The following is a 22,459-nucleotide window of genomic DNA, read 5'->3' as shown; positions in this document are numbered from 1 at the left end:
TAATTTATGTATATTAAAATCAATTAGTGTCATTAAATAAAATCATCAAATAAAATATATTGCATACAATCATTAAATAAAATATATTGCATACTAATAATAAGATATGTATTGATATTGATATTAATACTGTTTAGATACTATTCTGTTTGGAATAATAATATACATACATCAAGTAATCTTTAGGCAACAATCTTTGAAATTATTTACTATAACTATTTACTAACATACTTATTTATAATGTACAAAAATGACAATAATTAATAACTATATATTAAAACTAAAATATAGTATTAAATAAAATAAAAAAAAACGTGCATACTAGGATTTATAATTTATTTAAAAAAAAAGTTAAGTTTCAAAAAAGTTTATATTTAAAAAACTTGTGATGTAATATTATAGTAAGAAATATGTATATAAAAAAAAAATGTTTTTATCTGTTGTGTATATTGATTTAATTTTTCCTTTCTTATTAACATCATAATCGTAAATCAGATTTATTATTACATCAGATTATATGAATAACCATGACAAGCATTCATAATTACATATATTATGTGCAATAAAAACAGGGCGATTTTGCGGAATAAAATTTGAATTTATTACTTCAATATTATTATCGTTTTATTGTCACTTTGATTATCCATTATTGTCTAGACAAACACATAGTATTTTAAACTGTAAAGTTAAAGAGAGTCAATAGACTTATATGTCATCCACAGCAATGATAGATCGATGATACCGCGACATCGAGCGTATTTCGACTGTAATACCACATACATGTTACACAACGACGTCTCTAACGATATTCAAACGAGATACAATGAGAAGATTAAGATGAAACCGAATTCGCATTATCACTATCGGGCTTAGATTAAAGCTCTGAGCACTAATTTAGCATTTACATCGTACATGTTACTACGCTCACGGAGATTATTTCCTGGCTTCGTTAATCTTACCCACGTGTGTGCGAACGATCGAGCTTTTGACTGTAGCCATAGAATTTCGAAGAGAAACGAAAAAAATTACATACGTTGACGAGGGGAGAAAGGCGGAAGGGGGTTCCACAGAACAATGCTCTATACTTAAATTTGTTACATGAAAAATGCCTTTCATCTTTCTTTTGTATACATATTCTCTTTAATCTTTAAATCTTAAACGGTTTTGCGACCGCAATGTATGTCACCTCGTTTTTGATTCATTATTATAAAAAGATATGGATAACAGTAATATTTTGAGAAAGCTATCGCTTCATAATTAAATTGCATTCTTTTTAAAAATGTTGGAAATATTCTGAGAAATGTTTCTTAAAACATAAAAGATAGAAAAAAATCTACAATTACTACATTTTACATTTCCTATAAGAGAAGGAGAAAGTTTTTTTTCCAGGTAAGCTCGAAAATTATATGGGAAGAGAATTTTAAGAGCCATTTTATTTTTCTAATCAAGAATTAAAAATTTTTCTTGTAAATCATTGCGCTTCTTAGCATTTTTTTCAATAAACTACAATTATTTAAGCAAATAATAAGCTTAAAAAAAACATATTCGTTGCTTTTCTAATTTCTTATACCACAAGTACCTAAAATCTCACATCATGGGTCATAGAAATATTAAATATTAAATCGTAACAGGATGAGAAATATCTGAAAAATAAAGACAATTCGTTCGATTAGCTAATGTGATCATAATCGAATCATTTCATTGCGAATGTGTATTATTCTATTTTCAAACAACCATTTCCGACATATTTCGTTCGATTTATGGTTTCATGCCTGATAATAATCATCGCATTGACGTATGCGAATCTTAATCCTCTTTTTATGATCCTACGGCTTGCCACGGTCGCCAGAGGAACGTCGGCGCATAAAATATTTCGATCTCGCGATGATTTATCGGTAAGTCTGGGCTAAGTAATAATCATCAAAGTGACATACAATTTCTCGCGGCTGTGCTCGTTTAAATGGGAAACCGGAGGCGCAATAAAATATTTCGATCTTACGATGATTTATTATCGAGCTAAATAGTAACGGCCAAATTGTGTAATCTTTTATCCTTCCTTCGTATTATTGCGAGAAGTCGCAAGAACAAAATATTCCTCGTTGAATCATTCGAAAGTAACTTGTCGGTCCTCGAGTTAAATATTAATGGGAATAAATTATCGTCAAATTATTATTGTAGATTGATCACAAAGATACTTCTCATCTTGCTTAAAAAGATGTAGACTGCAAAAGTCACAGCAATTTGTTACATATTGACATTGAGAGAAATATGAAGATATAAATATTAAGAATAACACGTGTGTATGTTTGCAGAAATTTTGTAGTAGCCACAAAGTTTCTTAAATATAACATGGATCCAAAATTTACTATGAAGAAAGATAGTTGAACGAGGATAATCCATCTGTAAATTGAAATTCTTTTTAATACGCAATACGCTTTCTGCATAAGTTTAAATCTGTTCGATACAGACGGCACATTTAAGGCGTTATATTAGGATTACGTAAGATTATTGTCGGCGAACAGTAAGCTTATTGTCAATCGATGGATTGCGCGACAAAATAATTTTTCCCGAATTTTTAGATTGTCGCTCAATTGCACAACGGGCTTCCTTACTTCTATTATACAACTTGTTTTTTAATTTTAAATTTAATTAATTTTCTCGATAAAAGATTTTCCGGCAATATATTATTAAACGTGTAACATCTGACGACAGATTATCGTCTAATAGTGATAGAAATATTCGCGTATCTACTGTTGACAAGGGATGATCAATGGTTAGTAAGGAAGAACGTCAGACTCTGGAATATAATATTGTCATTTGTTTAGTCTTGCGTGCTGCTTTCCCCTCGTCTTCATTGTATAATTCGCGCTAGTTATACGAGTGAGTCTGATTTAATATTCACACTGCTTTGAATGAGCAGCGAAAACACAAGGACTTTACATGGAGCGAGGCGCGATGTGGGAGTTCGACGTCCGTAGGAAGTTATCCATATCCGGTAACAGCAAAAACCTCTTGAAGCCGTGTCGACAATCTCCGTGCAGGGACTGCAAGTAGCGAGTTTTCGGGGTGAATATCGGTCTTAACGACCGAGTCGACGCGTCGGGGGTGTAGTTGGACGAGGACCCATCTGCGGGATTCTCCCTGAAATTCATTATTTTCGTTTATATCGCAAAATACCACTCGTCTAACGCCACAGATTGGATCCCTTGGATCGATTTTAAACATATAACTAATTAATAGCTCGCAATGATAGTGTCCGACATTTATCTAAAGGAAATAATATAAAGTTGATAAAAATAAGATAGACTATCATGCACAGTTATTATGCATAATTGCGTGTTATAGTGTATCTTGAGTTTTTCTTTCTACAAAAAGATAAAGAGAGAAACTTGATTATGAATGATATAATAAATAATGAATATATAAAAATTTATGCGTTCCTTGATTAAAATAATTATCCAATTAATTTTTTCCGACAGGCCTAGCTTTATAATTCTCTTGCGAGAACGACTCTGACAACACGGAAATATTCAATATATCGAGCATCGAATACCGATTTTACATTCTTATAATTTTCCACTCCTGTTTATCGATTACAAAAATTATCACTTTTTAAAAAAATTATGCATCGTCACGGAGCTTTAAAACAAAAATAAAATAAAATATGAGCATATCATTCCGACATAACACCGCATTTTTCTGCAATAATATATTCACAGAAACGATGCAAAATGGCATTAATAATTCTCAACGTCACTCATTTGAAAATTGTAAATATGAAAGTAGGATATCCAAATAAATCGCATCGCAATTTTTTATCTCTTTTAAAAATATATTTAATTAATATTGGGAGCTCTGCCCCTCTCTCTCTCTCTCTTCATTCGCAATAAAACATTTTAGAAATGATCTAAAAATTAACACCGAGCTAACGTAACAAAACTATACATCGATTCTACGTCATCTAACATCAATCTAACATCGAGATCTAGTCTCTCTAACAACGAGACATTACATCGAAACATTATACACCTATACACCTAACTACCGTGATGATTCCATGAGTAGAAGAAGAAGACATTGGAGAACATTTTTTTTGTACGTAGTGATTGTACATGGTGGTAGGTTCGTTGGTATTTGGATTATCTTTGACGTGATGTGGCTGATAGATCTGTTGGTACTGACACACATAGATATGATATATTTTCTCAGTCTGTAGTAGGTGGGGCTCTACTTGATTACAGGTACGACAAAATACGGTTGACATCACATCGAGGTAGGAGAAGAGGACACGGCGGAAGACACGGAGAGGCGGCTGACTAACGGTCTGACCTGTCGACCAGATATCGCGGCGATCGAGAGAATCGTGGTGCACGGAACGATGGAAGCCAGCCGAGGCGTGCGAGGGACCCGATATGTCTCTTACTCGGTTGCAATACCTCAGGATAGCCCGAATCGGCCGGCATCTCCGACTCGGAACCTGTTTCCGACAGAGTGTTGTGACAAAGTTGACTCGGCTCTATTTTTTCTCCTACGCTATAACTTTGAAAGCCTAATACTTGCGTGGGTGTAAAAAGAGACACATCGATGGAAATCGATTAAACTTACCGACCCCGATTGCGTAATTGAACTGATACAAATTTTATACCAATCAATTAGTAAGATTAAATATTGATCAGTTTGCAAAGAGAAATAAAATAAAATTTTATCTTCGTGAAAAATTCCTGCATGTAAATAACACTTGAAAATGAATATTAAATAATATTTTTCGCCCACGGTTTCAAAAACTTGTCTATCAATATATAAAATAAATTTTTCGGGGAAAAAATTAATTCTTTCAAATATATAAAGAGAAATCTCAAATAAGTCTTTCGATCAGACTGAAATAATTGCGCATAGAGCGATTCTACTCACCCATGAACCTCTTCTCCGCGTTCGGATAGTGATCGGCGATCGCTTCCATCATATCTTCATAATCGAGCATATTGTTTTGCATGACAGGCAACGGATATTCATCGGAGAAGTCTATCTGTCTCTTGTGCCTCGTCTGCGACGCTTCGATTCTCCTGTTCGATCTATTCTTCGCCTTGCCCTCATCTAGATCCTCCGAGACGGTGAAGGGAGTGGCCTGCCATTCGTTCTCTTTGCCCTCGCTATTTCCTTGCCTGATGAGTTGCTGAAGGTCCAAGGGCTCGCTGGGCGCCTCGCGATCGTCGCTCAAGGATCTCCCGTAACGCCGATTGAGCACTCGCGCCATTATCCTTCCGGATGTCATGCGACCTCGTTTCGCGACACTCGGCCAGTCGCCGCTTCTCGCCAAGGAGGCGATGCTGCGCTTGCCCTCGTCGTAATCGCGGGTCGGGTAGCTACCGCTTCGCGCCAACGAGCCCAGGTATCGTTTGCCATAAGGCAGGGAAGAATCCCTGGCCAGTGCGGCCACGTTCCTCTTGCCGCTTTGCGGCAGCATGTAATATCTCGCCAACGAGGCGACGTTCCTCTTGCCGCTCAGCGGCAGCATGCTCTGTCTGGCCAAGGAACCGACGTTTCTCTTGCCGCTCGGTAGACCATGATCGCGAGCCACCGAGGCGATATGACGTCTGCCCGTGGGCAACGCAAAGTCCCGTGCCAGAGAGCCGACGTTACGTTTGTCCGGGGAGTACTCGAGCACTTCCGGGTCCTGCTCGGTCAGGTAGTCATAGATCTCGGGCGTTCGTCGACGATACGATACCTCGTCGAACAATTCATGCAGGCTGCCCACGTTATCGCTTAATTCAATAAAAAATTAATTCATTAAATCAATTAATTTACGTCGAATAATTGGAACAATAATAATTTTTTAATAAGAAAATATAAGACTAGATATTATTATTATATTTTTAGGAAGGATTTTAATTATTCTAGCGTATCCCTGAAAGCTTGAATCACATTAAATGCATTTAAACATCAAAATCTGTAAAAGATACACGTACCTAGAAGATGCGCTTCTCTTTTCTTCGTCATCGTTGTCACTTTCGCGCTCTTGTATAGTAATCGGCAGGTCCCCGTTTTTAGCCAAAGTAGCAAGACTGCGTTTTTCTGATTCGGGAATCAGGTCCCTGGAATCGACCTCCTCGCTCAGAAAACGTCCGGGAAATTTGTAAGAACGCTCCATGGCACTGAGATGACTTCGCAATACCGGATTTCTAAAGAGTTCCAAGTAAGTACCACCGGGTATACAGATCTCGAAGTCTTCGTTTTCTTCCGAACTAAGAGCCTTCAAATGAACCATGTCGTCGTGATTCTTCACCTCCTGAACCATCAATGCCGTTCTCAAGTAAGCTGCCAGATTCGACCTGACCTCCGGTATGCGTAACATCGCCATGAAGGTCTTCTTTGGTATGCATTGCATGCCTTCTTCATCTTGACACGTCACCTGAAGCGAAATAAGCGTCAGTATCACGGTTCAATAGTTCTTCTTCATATATATCAGCCACTAATAAGATGCAAACGTTATTTCTTGCATGAAATATCTAGATTTATATTCATCCTTCAATTTGCTTTTATTAAACAATATCATGTCATGTATGTAAAATTATTTGAATTACATTATTATTACAAACATATATTTCAATATATAATAATCATATATGGTTATGTTTATTATCTACAGCAAGCTAATAGTGGAAATAATGTGTAAGATATACGGAAATTTTGAAATGTCTGATAGAGATGTACTTGAAAATTTATTCTTTCCCGATTTCCTCGAATTGTCGATTTCTCATACAATTCTATCAAGTCCTCTATATATATATTGTCGAAAGAGACGATAAAGCCTGCGCCTAATATCGCACACGAGTGTGTTTCGAAGCATATCTCGTAAATATACCTTAGTTCCAATGTCGGAGCCACGAACATTTGACCGACCAAAAAGTACAATAAAATACAGAAAAGATCGATGCCTCTTTATTTTTCGCTTGATATTTAGAGATATAAATTCCCATATTTGTTTTTTCATTAAGTATCGTTATCTAAATTTTAACAATTGCAATTTTTTATTTTAAATTTAAATAACATTGTTTTTAAAAAATAAAAGTATGGTTACACAACATATAAATAAATTAAATGTATTTTTATTTCATGCTAAAAATAATAAAATATGGAAAATAATAAAATATGGAAAAAACTGACTTGTTTAATTAAATAAATCAAATTAATTGTCACGAAGAGATTAAGTGCTGAATTAATGAAGTGACTTACTGGTAAAAATTCATAAAAATAATCCGCGATGATAGAGGAATGATCGGATAAATTTGTTACAAGAATGAAATACCGATGTGACATACGTTCGATATTCCAGCACATTTCACTTCATTTAATCTCCATTATTTCATAACGCTCAAGATAACTCAGTATTTATACAATCTGTTAAATTCCGTTTTAATCAATTGTCGTGAATCCAAGTCACGTGCGCGTCTCACGGCAAAGCAACCGTCACGTTTTGACATTAATTTTTCAGGGGAACGTGACGTACCGGCAACGCGATATCAGAGACAATATGATTCGTGTCTACGAGGATTTATGACAATTCGACGAAATACGAGACTGTAGCAATTAATCTGTAGATACATAATATGTGAAATACCAGTCGACTGCGCCGTAATTAAATGATCGTCCCAATGTCAGAGATGAATTAAATCTCTCTGCGGCTGCGACACGCTATTTATGTGATTGAGGATATATTACACTTTAATTTACGTGAAATACGCAGAGCGAGTTGAAAATGGAAATGGAAGGAGTATCATAGTTTGCGAGATACTAGAAATGCATAGAGTCTAATATTTATCTATCGGACATGTTTCGTGACAGAAAGTCTAATATTTATCTATCGGACGTGTTTCGTGTGAATCAAAAGTTATATATTTATCAACATTTATATAAGCTTTATAAAAGAGAAACGTTAATAAAACGTTAATTCAAATTTTTATTGCAATCTATTAAATTCATATTTTTTATAGTACAACCGTAGTAATAAAATTTGAAAATAATGATTGATGCACCAGTATCTTTTACAAAAAAATTTAGTTTTTATTAAATGTATTTTTTATTGAATGTAATAAATTTTTCGATGGAAATAAAATAAAAAAATCTTGTGTAATTATAATGATTTACGTTACTACAGTTATCATATCCGGGATTTATTAATATTGCAAATATTACATGATGTGTTGATTTAATATTGATTTATTTCGCATTCATAGTTTATGCTAATTCTAATAGTACTGATTCAATCTTGGCAATATGGGCTTGTGTAAACTCTGAAATGGTTTGTATATTTCGGTCAGATGTCGTTGACACTAACTGCGTCTACGTGCTGTGAGCGTTCAATAATATTCTCTGATATGAAATGTTGCATTGCGTATTTAGAGATGCCTTTCATTAGAATGTGATACTATAAGAAAATTGCTACAAGAAAATTTATTGGTGTAAAAAAATCTTTACATCTAAAAACATGCATTATATATGCATATTTCATATATAATGCAATGAAAAAAAAATATAATAATACAATAATATAATTTGGTAATGTAATAATACAACATCAAGTATGTATTTCATATAATAGAATCTATAAAATTCTCAAAATTGATTAATGATGACGAAAGTAAGAAGTAAACGTAAACAATTTATCATAAAATATATCTCATTATTATATAATGTTATTAATATATAATATTATATAATGTTATTACGCGTCATTAATGATGCTTCAAGCTTAATTTCGGTGACGCCAAGAGCGTGACGTCAAGCTCTGGACATGATAGCTACAATTATAACGCACATCCGTGGCCAGAATACCATGTGACACCTGTAGTTCACATTTTGCAATGCAATGTGGATGTTGAATTTAAATAACTTTGACATTTGTAAAAATTAAATACATTTTTTTACATTACTTTAAAATCAGACTTTTTTATTTTGGGGAAGTTACTATTGAATTAAAAATTTAGAAAATATTATATTTCTGTTACACCTTGAAAAATTCAAGCGCCGCATTTAAACTTTATATATTTCAAATATGCAGTTCTGGATAAAGTGAATAATAGTTTTATGTAAAATAGTTTTAAATAAATATTAGTTTTATGCAAATATAATATCAATTTTCAAAAAGTCCATGAAACATGCCAGGGATAAAGAGAAACTTTATACTCAAAAGAAATTCTACAAAGTTTACTGCAGAAGAAATTATTATAGATAACAAGATACATTTTTCATACATCACAGAGAAAGAGAGTGAGAGAGAGAGAGAAAGGAAGATTTAAAAAACAAATATAACTTTATATTTCGAACTCAAGTGTTATATTTGAAACGCATGCACCTGCTGCATTTTATACTATATAATTCTAGGTCTGCCTGTGGGGAATGCACGCACATTTGCATAAGGGAACGCATACGCAAGTACATTTGCGGAAATTTGGCTGCGTAACTACAATAATTTAATTTCCTTCATCGTATATCCATCCACGTTTTTTTTTCAATATTTAATTAATTTTTATAGAATTACATGTCTCCAATAATAAACCAAAATTTATATCTGTTTAGTGAATAAATTTTCTATATTATTCTATAAAAGCACAAAGGCTATAATAATATATTATTTCCACAAAGCGCTTGTAAATTAATTTGCGTAACAAGCTAACAAAAGATTCAACCTTGTAACGTTAATAAAGTAAATGTTTAATTATGGGGTCACTCCTGGGAATTATCACTTCGCGTAAAAGGTCAGAGAATAATTTTTGTTCGTATGCAGAAAATGTTACCAGTGTGTTACCAGTACATGTTTCACTAAACCCATTCGTATTTTCGATGTACGTTACTCGTGTGTTTCCCGACTAGTGAAACTAAATTGAATTCCTCGGCTTATCGTGTAGTAAGGAAAATCTGCACGTCATACCAAGTATTAACTTCTCGGTAGACACTTTCTCGGTTAACACGAAATTCCATTTGCATTCCTGAGACTAAGAACGATATCCGTGTATACGTAAAATATAATAAATATAATAAATTTAATTATATTAAATAATAGTAAATATGAAAATTCCACAAAATAATATGTAAAGTATGCTACATTATTTAATTGCTATGCTGTATTATTTGTTGTATTTAATTGTTTACAAATAAATTTTTGAAATAATATATATTTTATATATATTTTATAACATATATTTTACAATATATTTTATAAAATAGGAATTCGTCGCAATATATTTTATAAAATAGGAATTGTATCGACTCGATACCCTACGAAAGATACCCTTATTATCGAAAAACGACCCTTAGATCAAAAAAATTTAGCCTGGCTAAAAATGGTTTCTCCCATTTCTGCTATCACACGACGACTTCCAAGAATCACACATAAAAAGGAACGATATCGACCAAGTACATCTTGCAAAAGATATCCTTATTATCGAAATATAATCTAAGATACGATGTGCTTGCTTCGTGTCAATGACATTGTAAATAACTAAAGCTAACATATCCTTTTAAAGCTTTGCGTGTTGTTCATTTTTTCACTTATGTAATATTTTTATAAATCCTTGCTGTCCTTGGACGGGATTGGATATGTTTGCGTTATATAGCGTGTCCTGGATTTGTCTGGACTTTATTTTTGAATTTTAAAAGGATCTCAAGATTAGAAAAAAGTAAATTAAAGTAAAAAAAAGTAAATTACATTTACATTTAAATTGTATAAATAACATAGCGCCAAATGGCGTATATATAAATTCTATTTTAGAATATGCTATTAAGAAAAAGAAGAAGAAGAAGAAGTAATATTTTTATCATTAAAACACTTTTTATCTTTTTTACTTTTCATTTCGTTCATACACGTACACTGCTGAAAATCATTAGTGGGGTTGGTATTTGAATATTAAATATAATAAGACATAACATAAACATAATTGCAGTCATGTTTGATATAATTTGACATGATTTTTTTATAAAAAGATTTTTTTAATAAAAATATTTAAAAATAAAACAATTAAATTTTGTCAGTATATTTTATAGATAGAAACAAGAAGAAAATGTTATATGAATATTGATTTAAAAATATTTTTTAATACGTTATATTAAAAAGAAAAAAATATGTTTAATTTTCCATTTCAAAATGCTAGTCTCTCTTTTTCTCTCTCTTCATTTTTAATGTAAACTCTCTCTTGATATTATTGAGAGAGATTGAATTTAACATCTATATTATATTTTATACTCTAGTTTAGTATATCACCTTAATATTTGAATTAGTTTTAATTAGTTTTTTTAATGAGTTTTTTTTCATAAATTGTATGATTTTTATATAACATATTTTTATTCTTACAATTTCTTAAAAGAGTTAGTAGTTTCTCTAGATATCGAGTTGGAAGAAAACTAGAAAAAACTTAAAAAAACTTTAAAACTTAGAAAAACTTTAAAAAAGATTAGATGATTAATTTATTAGCTAATTTATTTTTATATTTATTTTATGTATAAGCAATGAATTTGTTATTATCTTATATTTAATAAATTTTGTAACTTTTTAATGAAATTTTTGAATCGATGTTTATGTAACATCTTTTTCTTCTTTATATAAATGTTATTTATTTAATTTGAAAACATCTTATATACATGCAAATTAATATAAAATTAATTATTTATAAAATATATATATAATATTATTATATATATTTTCCTTCTTTCCTTGATTTATGCTAATTCATATTAAATCATATTCAATCAATTAGTAGAAATATATTTAATGGAAAAACTTTTAATGGTCGCTTATTGACCAAGTGAGTATCAAAAGTATTCGTGCATCGCATGATAGCTTCTGACTGGTCTTTCATAAAAACGACACTGACGAGCACAACGCCATAGTAACCACATCCCTCAAGATCCCTCTGAATAATATCCTTACTATGCCAAATAGTGGCGGATAGACCCTGAACGGACCGTGACTGGCCTTCAAGATGAAGGATTTACTTAATCCAGCTAAGAAAATTTCTTCATTTATTTTCACATATAAAATATTATTGATTTTATATGATGTTATCGATGGGTTTTATCGGAAATTTTTCTCTGCTAAATAAAAGAGAGACTAAACATAAAAAAATATAACATTGTAATAAATTCAAGTATATATTGTAAGCAATATTAGAATATTTAAAATTATATAAATTTATAAATAATTAAAACATTAACTATATAAATCAGTTTTTACATATAAAATAGAATTATTTTGAATTTATATCAATATATCGTGATTATTTTTCATATGTTTTATGCTGTTATTTAAAAAATTATATTTTTAATGAAAAGAATTGCCTCAGCGCGCGAACAGGACAAAACTTTTGCGCGAAAAAATTGCAGACACACGGGCAGAACACACTTGAACAAAACAATAGCGAGTGACAAAGCGTTTTCCGATTCGTTGATGCCACATCCAACATACATTACATTACGGAGACGTCCTTTTACAGGCATAGGAGATGCATTTATATTTTCTCTGCATTATTTTTTTACATGCATATTAAGAAGTCCACTTATATATTCGATCAAAAATACCTGTCTCTTACACAGGACTGTAAATGAACATTTACGTTACTCATGACAGATAAAAATTTCACAGATTTCGCAAGAACGGCAAAGCTACAAATCGCAAATACGAATAGACTTTTGGATACTTAACAACACGCTAGGGCTCTCGAAAGTTTTTGCTATTCTTGGCGAATGTTACATGCATTCGCACTCGCATTGCAAATTGCACTTAAAGAGGAGATAAAATTCTTCTTTCCCTTTTGTCGAAACTAAATGAGCTTTTTCCTCGTAATTGTTTCTTGTAAAAAAATAATATAAACGAAATATAAATGCGTCTTCTTAAATAAATTTCAGTAAATATTTTATCGATTTATTTTTTTCATTGTATATATATTTTTCATTTTAGTGAAATCAGAATCCTTTGCGAAGAAATTATAATATTCTATATATATTTTAGATTAATTATTTGTTAAGTTTTCCTTCCTCCTAAAAAATATATATTCATCCATAAACTTGTGAAAATATGAATTACTTAGTAATAATATACCATAATTGATATTATAATAATTCGGGTGTATAAAAATTATTAACATTTAATTTTTTACGATAAATCAATATGTATAAGATTGCGAATGTAGTTAATTTGAAAAGAAACGTTGCCACATCTTCACTTTTCTTAATTTAAATAAAATAATTTAAATTTTTTTAATTTAATAATTTATATAACATATTTTAAGAATTGTTGCAACGAAAACTTGATATAATTAAGATTACTTTGAAAAAGCTTATTACGATTAAGTCAACCATTACTTTATGATGTAACTGTAATGTAACATTTATATTCAAAATCTGTTTCTCAGAACGCTTAGTAAATTCGCAAGAGAATATATTATATATAATAACTTTAACATTTAAGTCGGATTACGATTGTTTGTTAAATAGCTTAGGAGTCTAATTTCAGGAAATTAACGTGACGCGTTTAGAACTCCTTTATAACACTCGCGTTAATATATACTGTATATATACGGTTGCGTTAGCTACTTAATTGATTCTATGCCGATTCTAGTTAGTTGGGATAATCGCATTATCGTAACTCACATTTGGATTTACATCAAATTAGGTTTCCTTTACATGGCTCAACTTGCGCATTCACCTATATCAGCTCGTTAGTCTGACAATACGATTTATCTGTACTACTTGTTGAACATTATTGAATATTGTAATAATAATTTATTCTTTTTTCAATTGTATGTTGCATTTTATTTTACTTTTGTGCAACGATGGAAGGTATTTTCTATAAACCAGTGTGACATTTAATTCTACGTAATGTAATCACTGAAATTTATCGAGCTTTCAGTCGAAGAATTACTCGACGATATATATGTGTCACGCGTATCGTGACGTAAACGATTATAAAAGAGATCTTTTTGTCCTATTAATGACGCCCACGTATACAAGTTCGGGGCTGGCTTATTTTCTGCGAATAGAAGTGATTAACGAGCGGCACGTAGGCATCAACTTCTTGGAAATAACAAAGAGGGCAAAGGGATCTTCTTGATGACAGATCGCCCAAGGCATATTAGTCGCAATTGGGAAAGGTAAAAAAAGACCTATAACGACGTGGTTCACCTAAATGATGCTAGTGCCACCCGAACGATAACATAATAAAAAAATTCCTGCAATCTTTATCCGCGATTTTTGCGCCTAAACAAGCAGTCGAAAAAAAGGGAAGTCTTTTTATACCTCATACAGTCTTTTAATATAGTCCGGTTGATATATCGATAACCATGACTGGTCCTTTTCCGAAGAAAAGCTGTATCGCTCAAGGGAAAAGAAGTAGTCAGCTTTTAAAAAGATTATTATAAAATGTATTGAATAAGATGAATAAAATTTTTAGATAAAGCAAAACGTACACACATTTATATCTTCTGTAAAAATAAAATTGCAGAAAAATGAAAATTATACGAATCAAAAATTGCCGACTTAAATCATATTTTGGGGATTTACGATTCAAGAATTAATTAACTGTCATTTAAAAGCTCTTGCAGCTAACAAAGTTACGGACTATTCATTTATACATACGTGCCATTCGAGCTTCATTCGTTCATACGCGTCATAGATAAGCTCCCTTTTAATGCTACGAGACGGTGCAAGTTCCAAACTAATTAAAGAAGAGTATGAGAAACGATGTATGGCGTAAGATTTATGAATTAAATTAGAGATGTATCCGGTTGGATGATGCGCAAAATTCATTAAAACTTGAAATGTCTTCAAAAAAATATTCTCCTTTACAAAAGAGTTAAATGAAAAAGAAAATTATATTCTTCAAAAATATAACTATTATTTATTATGCATATGTAGAATAATTATTAAATTTACCATTAATTTCTGTCACCTTAATTAATTAAAATACAATACATTAATTTCTAAGTTTAATAAACGAATTGTAGATAAGAGAAATTTTAATTTAAACAGCTGACAGCAGCAGCTTAAACAAAGCGTACGGTACATCGCTGTACAAAAGAATCGTGTCACATCGCCTGGGATTCTCGTAAAAATGTCGTACGACCTAACACCACGAGCATATCTATAAGATGAACGACATTAATCTTCCGGCATTAAACTTGCACTTCTTTTCGACAGAAACGAGAGATTATCACCCACAGCAGTATGAAACATGATACGCGATTGATCGAAACCCCTCTGTAAGCTTAATCATGCGTAGGCATTCCTTTAATCACTCAAGTCATTTACCTACTTAGCAATTTTAATTATCTCTTTTTAAAGTTTTATCACCACATAAATCACGTATTGTAAATTTACATCAACAACATAAAAGACATCTCTTATTTCCGGTATCTCCCATTCGATAATAAATCTAAATAATTTATTCATACGTGTAAATCTGAGCTCTACAATTAATTTAAAATTTATAATTTGAAAGCTATCAATCTAATTGAAGTAGACTATTATTATTTTCGCCACAATAGAAATATTAGATAATATTATTAATTAAGTAATTATGTCATGTGTTGCTTGCTTGATTAAACCGTGTTTCTAAAATTATACAATTAAATACATATGTTCCAGGAAAAGTATCTATCTCTTTTATCAATAGTTCATCACTCGTCATGCGAATATGTCGCGGACAACGATAATAAATCATCATGTACCATACTGTAGCAACGCAAGACAGGTGCGTAGTTGATAACAAATATCGTTGTGTGTCATGTGTGGATGTGATTTATGTTTCATATATAATCGCACGAATCAAACTTTCTAATTAATCTTCAGACTCATCAGGATACGCGTTATAATTATTTGCGTAGCGTTCGATGCTTCTACCCCCGTGTCATATCACATGTCCATATATTTTCTTATAAAGCACATTTATAAAAAAAAATATTTAAAAAGCTATTTACAAAATATGGTGGAATGCAAATCAGAATACAGCCAAAAATACAGAGTTTTAAATGTAAAAAATGTGCGTCGAACAATCTACATTTGATTTGTATAACTGTGCTCTCGTTTGCTTTCCTCATAACCGCGTAAAAGGGAAATTACTGATTGAAGATAGACCCACAGATGCCGTAAAGAAGACCCTCGCCCTGATTACAACAGAATTCGATAGACGATAAAATGAAACATGCCATACAGACTCTTGAAGACTTTAGATCTTTACTTACAAATATTTAAAACATTAAACAAATATGTGATTGTTGGTATATGACTAAAGTATTCAACCTTCTAATTGTATATTAATTAATACACTTTATTTTCTTATAATTAGATATATCAAGTATCTCTTAAAAAATTCACGAGAATATTTAATAATTTATTTTCTGAACATCTGTTCTTAATAAATAAAATTTATTTTATGATTATGAGTAAATTAAAGTTTGGACACAATACTAAACTTAAAAGTACTTTACCGAAAGATATTACTTTATATATTGCTCTCGAGAAATATTACAAACTTTCGGAACGACTATACACTTGGTCTGACTATATTCGTTTTGAACTACTTTAATTGAACATATTAAAACACAACAAGGATATTATTACTTTACAATTCTCAACAAGGATATTATATCTCTACAAATCTCTCCGTAAAGATAACAAAACAAATCGAAAACTTTTCAAGTCCGACTTCAATGTAAATGACTTTAAGCTCATCACAGTGATGTACCAGACAAAGCGAACGTTTCTTGACTTCTCACAAGAGATGAATAGACCGAGATAAAGTCTATGTGCTTAATCTAACATGCCCTTTGATCGTAATGGAGAAGTACGAGCGGGGTTTTGCAATGATATCGATTTTCACTTTTAACTCGCAACTGAAAGCTTTAGGTAATAATAAAAATAAAGGATACGATACACAATTTTTGTTTAATTTTGACATGTATTTTTTATATACTATATAATAAATATCTTCTAGAGTTTACGTAATTTTAATATTTCTTCGATTTACATTGTTTTTCTTGCAGCAAATATCCACTTTTAAAATTAGATTGTACGCGACAAATTCTTTCCGTCCAACACAAGAGTTATAGTGAGTAATAATTCGCGTCTTCACAAAAGAGCCTTTTCAAGAAGATCGCACCGTCTCTTCACAATGTAATTTACACACAGATGCATTCGCGCATATGTACGGGACACCTTCACTTAGACCAATTTCTATAGTGCCTATAGCACTACCCTGGTCTTTTGTTTTCGTCGATTAAGAACGCCCACTGCTATTTAAACTACTACAATGTGCGCGGCTATATCATACATGTTTTGCCGCAGTCTGCTTACCTAACGGAGAAGGAGAAATTTTGTAATATCTCATAAATTTACTTGTCGACACATCAGATTTCTGACGAAATGTCACGGTTTTACGCTGCAAATTAATTCTAATAAACCAAATTTTATCGAAAAACTAAATTCGCGGTCGTTATCTCGATATCTCTTGCATTTTTGTAAGAAATCAATGCGATTTCAAGTGCCAAAAAGCATCGCCATTCTAAGAGAATTAATTAAATTCCATGTCGATAGTATATAGAGAAATAGTTTCTTTGAACAGCGCAGCGCCTCTTGGTAGATCAATAAAACGCGCTTTATGCAACGAATCTTTAAAGACGTTTTCTATTCTTTCAATGGCCTGAGTAAAGAAGGCAACAGGTTTGATTTTCCGCATCTTTGCTTTCGATCCGCAAACTTTAGATACTTTCTCAACATTTGAACCTCTTTTTATGCGACATTCTTATAACGTTCTTACGTCTATTGATCAGAATGAGTAGAAACTCCTGTAAAACTGCCTTTAAAACTTCTTTTCATATTCTTCGTATCGGGGCGCAATTGCTCTTTCACGATCGATGCTTGTCAGATTGGCAAATATTTACTCGAAAAATATATCTCTATATATTTTCCCTTTAATACTGTTAATTTAATATAATAATGGCATATGATAAAGATCATAATTATATGTTAATATAAAATTATATTTTTATCTCTCTCGCTTCTATTCTCATGTTTAAAAAATTAATATTAATTAGTTAAACATAATATACTGTGACATTATTTTATGCTTTTTATATTTTTAATATTAGCATATGCGATTAAATGTATCTCTTTTTATGATATTCTCTGATATTAAATGAATGATAAAATGAGGCAAATTTCTAGAAAATATTGAAGGAAACTGATAGAGAACAAATTTATAAAGAGATAAATAGGGATAAGAGAAACCTTATTTTTCCGAAATAAAAGCGAAAAGAAAATATTTAAGCGGTTTAGGAAATTGTAAACTCATTGTAACTTGTGAGCGGTTAGAACTGAGTCCTATACAAATTTACACTATTAAATTAAGAAACTTCGTAGTTCAGTCACACTATATTGATTCAATAACCGAATTTGGTCTTGCACGCCACTGTTCTGCTTGGCAAACTATCTGTTTCGAGAGCAATTGCATAATAGCAAAATAATTTACTTCTACTATGTATGCGTATTTCGAGATTATTGTCTCAGAATTCTGCGTATTGCGGAATTCGAAATGCATAAAAAATTCTACGTGTGATAATTATTTGATAATTATTTATACAAATTAATTTAATACAAAATTGTGAAAAGTACTATTAAATATCTTCAAGTCTTAAAATCCTTCAAAGAAATATATGATTCTATCAATAAAATCCAAATTAAATTTTGCAAACACTTAAATTATTTATTGTAAAATTAGTATTAAACATTTAATTTCTTGACCAATTTTTGATTAAAAATACATTATTCATTTTTCATTCAAGCTCTTGATATTTTCTGGTTACACGAACGCATCAGAGCATAAAAGTGATCGAAGAAGAATTATAAAAGTGTTCTCTCTGTCTTTCTCTCTCTTTGTACATAAAAAACTGTTCAGCTAGGCAGTGTTTGGTCATACATAATCTGCTGTAATTAGAATACGAATATAGTCACAAGTATAGCTAACAAAGAATCGAAGAATTAATCTAGAAAGATTTATCGATGTTTTATCTAATGAGATAAAATCGCGAGCCATGTTGCATAATTGTTGATGTTTACGTTAAATTGTATAATTATAATATAATTATACAATACGTTAAATTGTATAATTATAATATAATTAACATTGTATCAAAAAAGATTTTGTGACGATGACTGGATAAAAACTATTTTATATCGAATTATTTTTATATATAAAATTAATAATATTAAGTTATTTTTATAATAAAATAGATTCTTTGCACTTGTATAATTTTTCATAAATATAAGAAGCAATTTATTTAATTTTTCAGATATATTTAGAAAAATACAGATGATTTCAAAGTTTATGAGTGAAAATACAAAAATATCGAATATTCGATACATTCGAACCTATGAAAAAAAATTCTTTATAAAGAGCATGTTTTCAAAATGGTATTTTTCAACGCTTTAAAACTAATTAGAAGAGATTGCAACACTCGATGTTCGTTAGAAGCCGCAATCGAGTGGATTCGTTAATTTTTAGATAGATTTTAATTATCCACGATATATACAACTGGTGCCGCCGGCGTATTGGCAAGCTGTAATCTATTTGATCAACCGATTCCCTTTGTAAAGCATTTGTAAAGCTCTAAAGCTTCGAGGATGGCAGAAAACGATGGCTAACATGAGAATAAATCTTTGAATTTTCTATTTAAGCAAAAACGCGTTCCCGCAAATTATATTTCGCAAATTGTCTAAACACAAACAGTTTGTTTTCGAAGACCAAGAATTCGGCATTATTTGAAAATCAAATCTATTTTATATTTCAAATACACAACGAGAAATGGGCGTGGACGCTTTGCATGCATCTTCCTTTCAACTACTATTCGCTATTGATGTTTATGCTTATTTTATCACGCTTCTAAAACTTTGACTGCAGAAATTGACAGGTATGACAATTGACTGCGTTAAAAAATTGCAATTTGATAAGATATAAATTAATTTTGAAGTATATGAATGATAAAGGAAAATATTATGAAAATTATTTTGTATTGTATACTGAAAATATCAATGTCGTTAACCATTAAATATTTTATCCTAACAAGCTACCCTCATATAATATGATGCTGAAAAATAAGAAATTTTATCCGCATTTTAGTCATGTAAGCACATATAATACGGTATCATTACATGTTAAAAAAAACTTTATTATTTAATAGAAAAAAATACTAGTATCCTTAATAAAATTTAATGATAAATGATTTTATCCTCATTCAAGAAAAAATATCATATAAGTACATATTATATAAATTATATAGTTATATAAAACTTTTTGTTGAAATTATTTAGATATGCATATACATTTCTAAAAACAATTCTGAAAATATATATTTTGCATATTAATTATTTAATTATACACATGTATAAACATTTTGTTAAATACTTTGTGCAATATTGAAAAATAAAATTTTTTTAACATCTCAAATATTTTCAGTCATATCAATTGTGCACGAAGATATAATTAATCGTTACGGAATCTCACAGTATAGATATAGACTGCGAGTAAAGCCAGATTGCAATTTTACAAGAGCATACTCAAAGTGCCTGCCAAACATTCCTTATGTTGTAAACATCTTGGTTGTGCAAAGTACTCTCTAGACGATTTCATCAAATTCAGTTAAACATCAAACGAAATACAGCAAGTAAAGATAAAAATTGCACATATCCTAAATTAAAGTTTTTAATTAAAATGGAAAAGATAAATGCATCGTACACGATGCCGTTTTAAAATTGACTGCAGATTTACAGAAAATTAAACATGAAATAAAATATAATATACAATAAATATCTTTTATCAATCGTTTTAAAATGTTTGAGGAGAAAGAAAGAAAGGAAGAGAAGAGAGAAAAAGAATTGAAATATGGTAAAAATTTTTTTATAATCGATGTTATCAATGAATAATCTTTATACGAGTTTTCAAACATTTTTAACCAAAAATCGCTTTAAAACCAAAATTTAAATATCAGACGTAATAGATTATTATTATTACTTAATTTTGAATTTGATTAGGCCAAAAATTTATAAAATATATTAAATTTTATTTCAATTTTAAATATATTTTTAGATTTTGATATAAAAAATTGTTTAATATTAATTTTATATACGTATACGTAAATCTGATGAAGTATATTTAAATAGAATTGCTTATAAATTTCAATGCTAACATAGAGATAATCCACATATTGAGGAATATGTAAAGAAAAAAACTCACCGCAGGTTGACGAATCTCGTTGACGATGGAGATGTAGAGGAATAGACTTACGAGGTAGTTCCTAGTGAACCCCATCTTCGGAAGTTGATCAACCTGTCCGTCGCGACGCAAGCTTCCAAATGTGAGTATCGCTTCAGAACATGTTGCCTCTTATATAGGGTGCACTTCAACCGGCGCAGGCGTTCCACCCTCTAGCGTTCTCCTCGCGCCATAGCGCACCCACATACGACGTAGTCGCGCCTATCTGTTTTTTTCCCTTCCTCTCATCGATGATGGGATACGCACAGATCCCACAGCGGATGGTGAAACAGGCCATTCGATGGGTACTTAGCGAGGGAAAAAAAGAAGGGCAAGAGGGCGAGGATGTTTCAGGATTTCAACGCAGCTAATATTGCGTTTATTGCGTGTCGACGAAAAAAAGTATTTAGCTATAATGTTACTCCATTCGAAATAGCGACGTATTTTATTGGAAAGTTTCTGCCTCTTCCCACGCATTTTTATTGTAAATAAATTTATTGTAAAGAAATGTAAAAGAATTAATATTCGTCGTTTATTAAATATAATGGTAGCGAAAATTGCACGATACATTTATGTCATCAGAAATATAGAATCTTGAAAACAATAATACATGATTTCAAGTGCTATTTTCAATGTTAAAGTTTTAATAAAATTTCTCAAGTAAAATAAAAAAAAAATCATTACCATATTATTTATATTATAATTATATAGATTTCAACGAGTCTCAAATATTATTATAAATGAAATTTGATTATATCTTTCTAAAATTGAAAGATTTTATAATTATTATTTATTATTAAATAAAGTAGTAACTATAATCCTATTCGAATGTTGCAATAATTCTAGATATTGCATAAATTAATTTGAGTAATTTTTCTCTGGAAAGGAAACGTACGCTTAGCATTTTGATAATATTGGTTTCTTAAATTTCGTTAAGATTGCATTTATGTCTTTTATAATGTTCATTATTGCTTGAATTGTAATAAAAATGATTTTTCCAGCTACTTAAATTCCATACAATTATCATTCTTTTCAATTGTTTATTTGCTAGATTTATTTTCCTAAAATTTATATAAAATTTATATTATGATATTAATGTATATGTGAGAATCGAAAATAATAATTATAAATAATATCAAATTAAATGTTAAATTAATTGTCTTAATA

At 30.7% G+C, this 22,459-nt stretch overlaps 1 protein-coding gene across 3 annotated transcripts; it reads right to left on the bottom strand.

Annotated features, from left to right (window-relative positions):
• Positions 1 to 642: 642 nt before the first annotated feature.
• On the bottom strand, positions 643 to 21,387 carry LOC105255032 (Neuropeptide-like 1). Of its 3 annotated transcripts, none has more exons than XM_011264082.3 (5): positions 21,275 to 21,387; positions 5,967 to 6,409; positions 4,912 to 5,762; positions 4,330 to 4,477; positions 643 to 3,141 (listed from the first exon to the last, which is right to left on the bottom strand). In XM_011264082.3, exons 1-5 carry the CDS (start codon positions 21,347 to 21,349, stop codon positions 2,937 to 2,939), a joined length of 1,722 nt encoding a protein of 573 aa, XP_011262384.2. In that variant the 5' UTR covers positions 21,350 to 21,387; the 3' UTR covers positions 643 to 2,936. The 3 variants fall into 3 exon arrangements, 2 of the variants coding, with proteins under 2 accessions (XP_011262384.2, XP_011262394.1); XR_889499.2 differs by having other exon boundaries at positions 2,960 to 3,141; positions 4,046 to 4,477; XM_011264092.3 differs by lacking the exon at positions 4,330 to 4,477.
• Positions 21,388 to 22,459: the final 1,072 nt, after the last annotated feature.

This window comes from Camponotus floridanus, unplaced genomic scaffold (assembly GCF_003227725.1).
Source record: "Camponotus floridanus strain SB8 unplaced genomic scaffold, Cflo_v7.5 scaffold18, whole genome shotgun sequence".
In the NCBI taxonomy this organism is placed as follows: domain Eukaryota; kingdom Metazoa; phylum Arthropoda; class Insecta; order Hymenoptera; family Formicidae; genus Camponotus; species Camponotus floridanus.
The sequence above is the reverse complement of the archived record's forward strand: the minus strand, read 5'-3'. Positions and strand labels throughout refer to the sequence as shown.

Coding starts and splice junctions, on each gene's coding strand:
- LOC105255032 (XM_011264082.3), bottom strand. CDS start 21,349: ATGGGGTTCACTAGGAACTACCTCGTAAGTCTATTCCTCTACATCTCC. Junction 5,763..5,966: donor AAGAGAAGCGCATCTTCTAG/GTACGTGTATCT, acceptor TATTGAATTAAG/CGATAACGTGGGCAGCCTGC. Junction 3,142..4,329: donor CCGCGATATCTGGTCGACAG/GTCAGACCGTTA, acceptor AATGAATTTCAG/GGAGAATCCCGCAGATGGGT.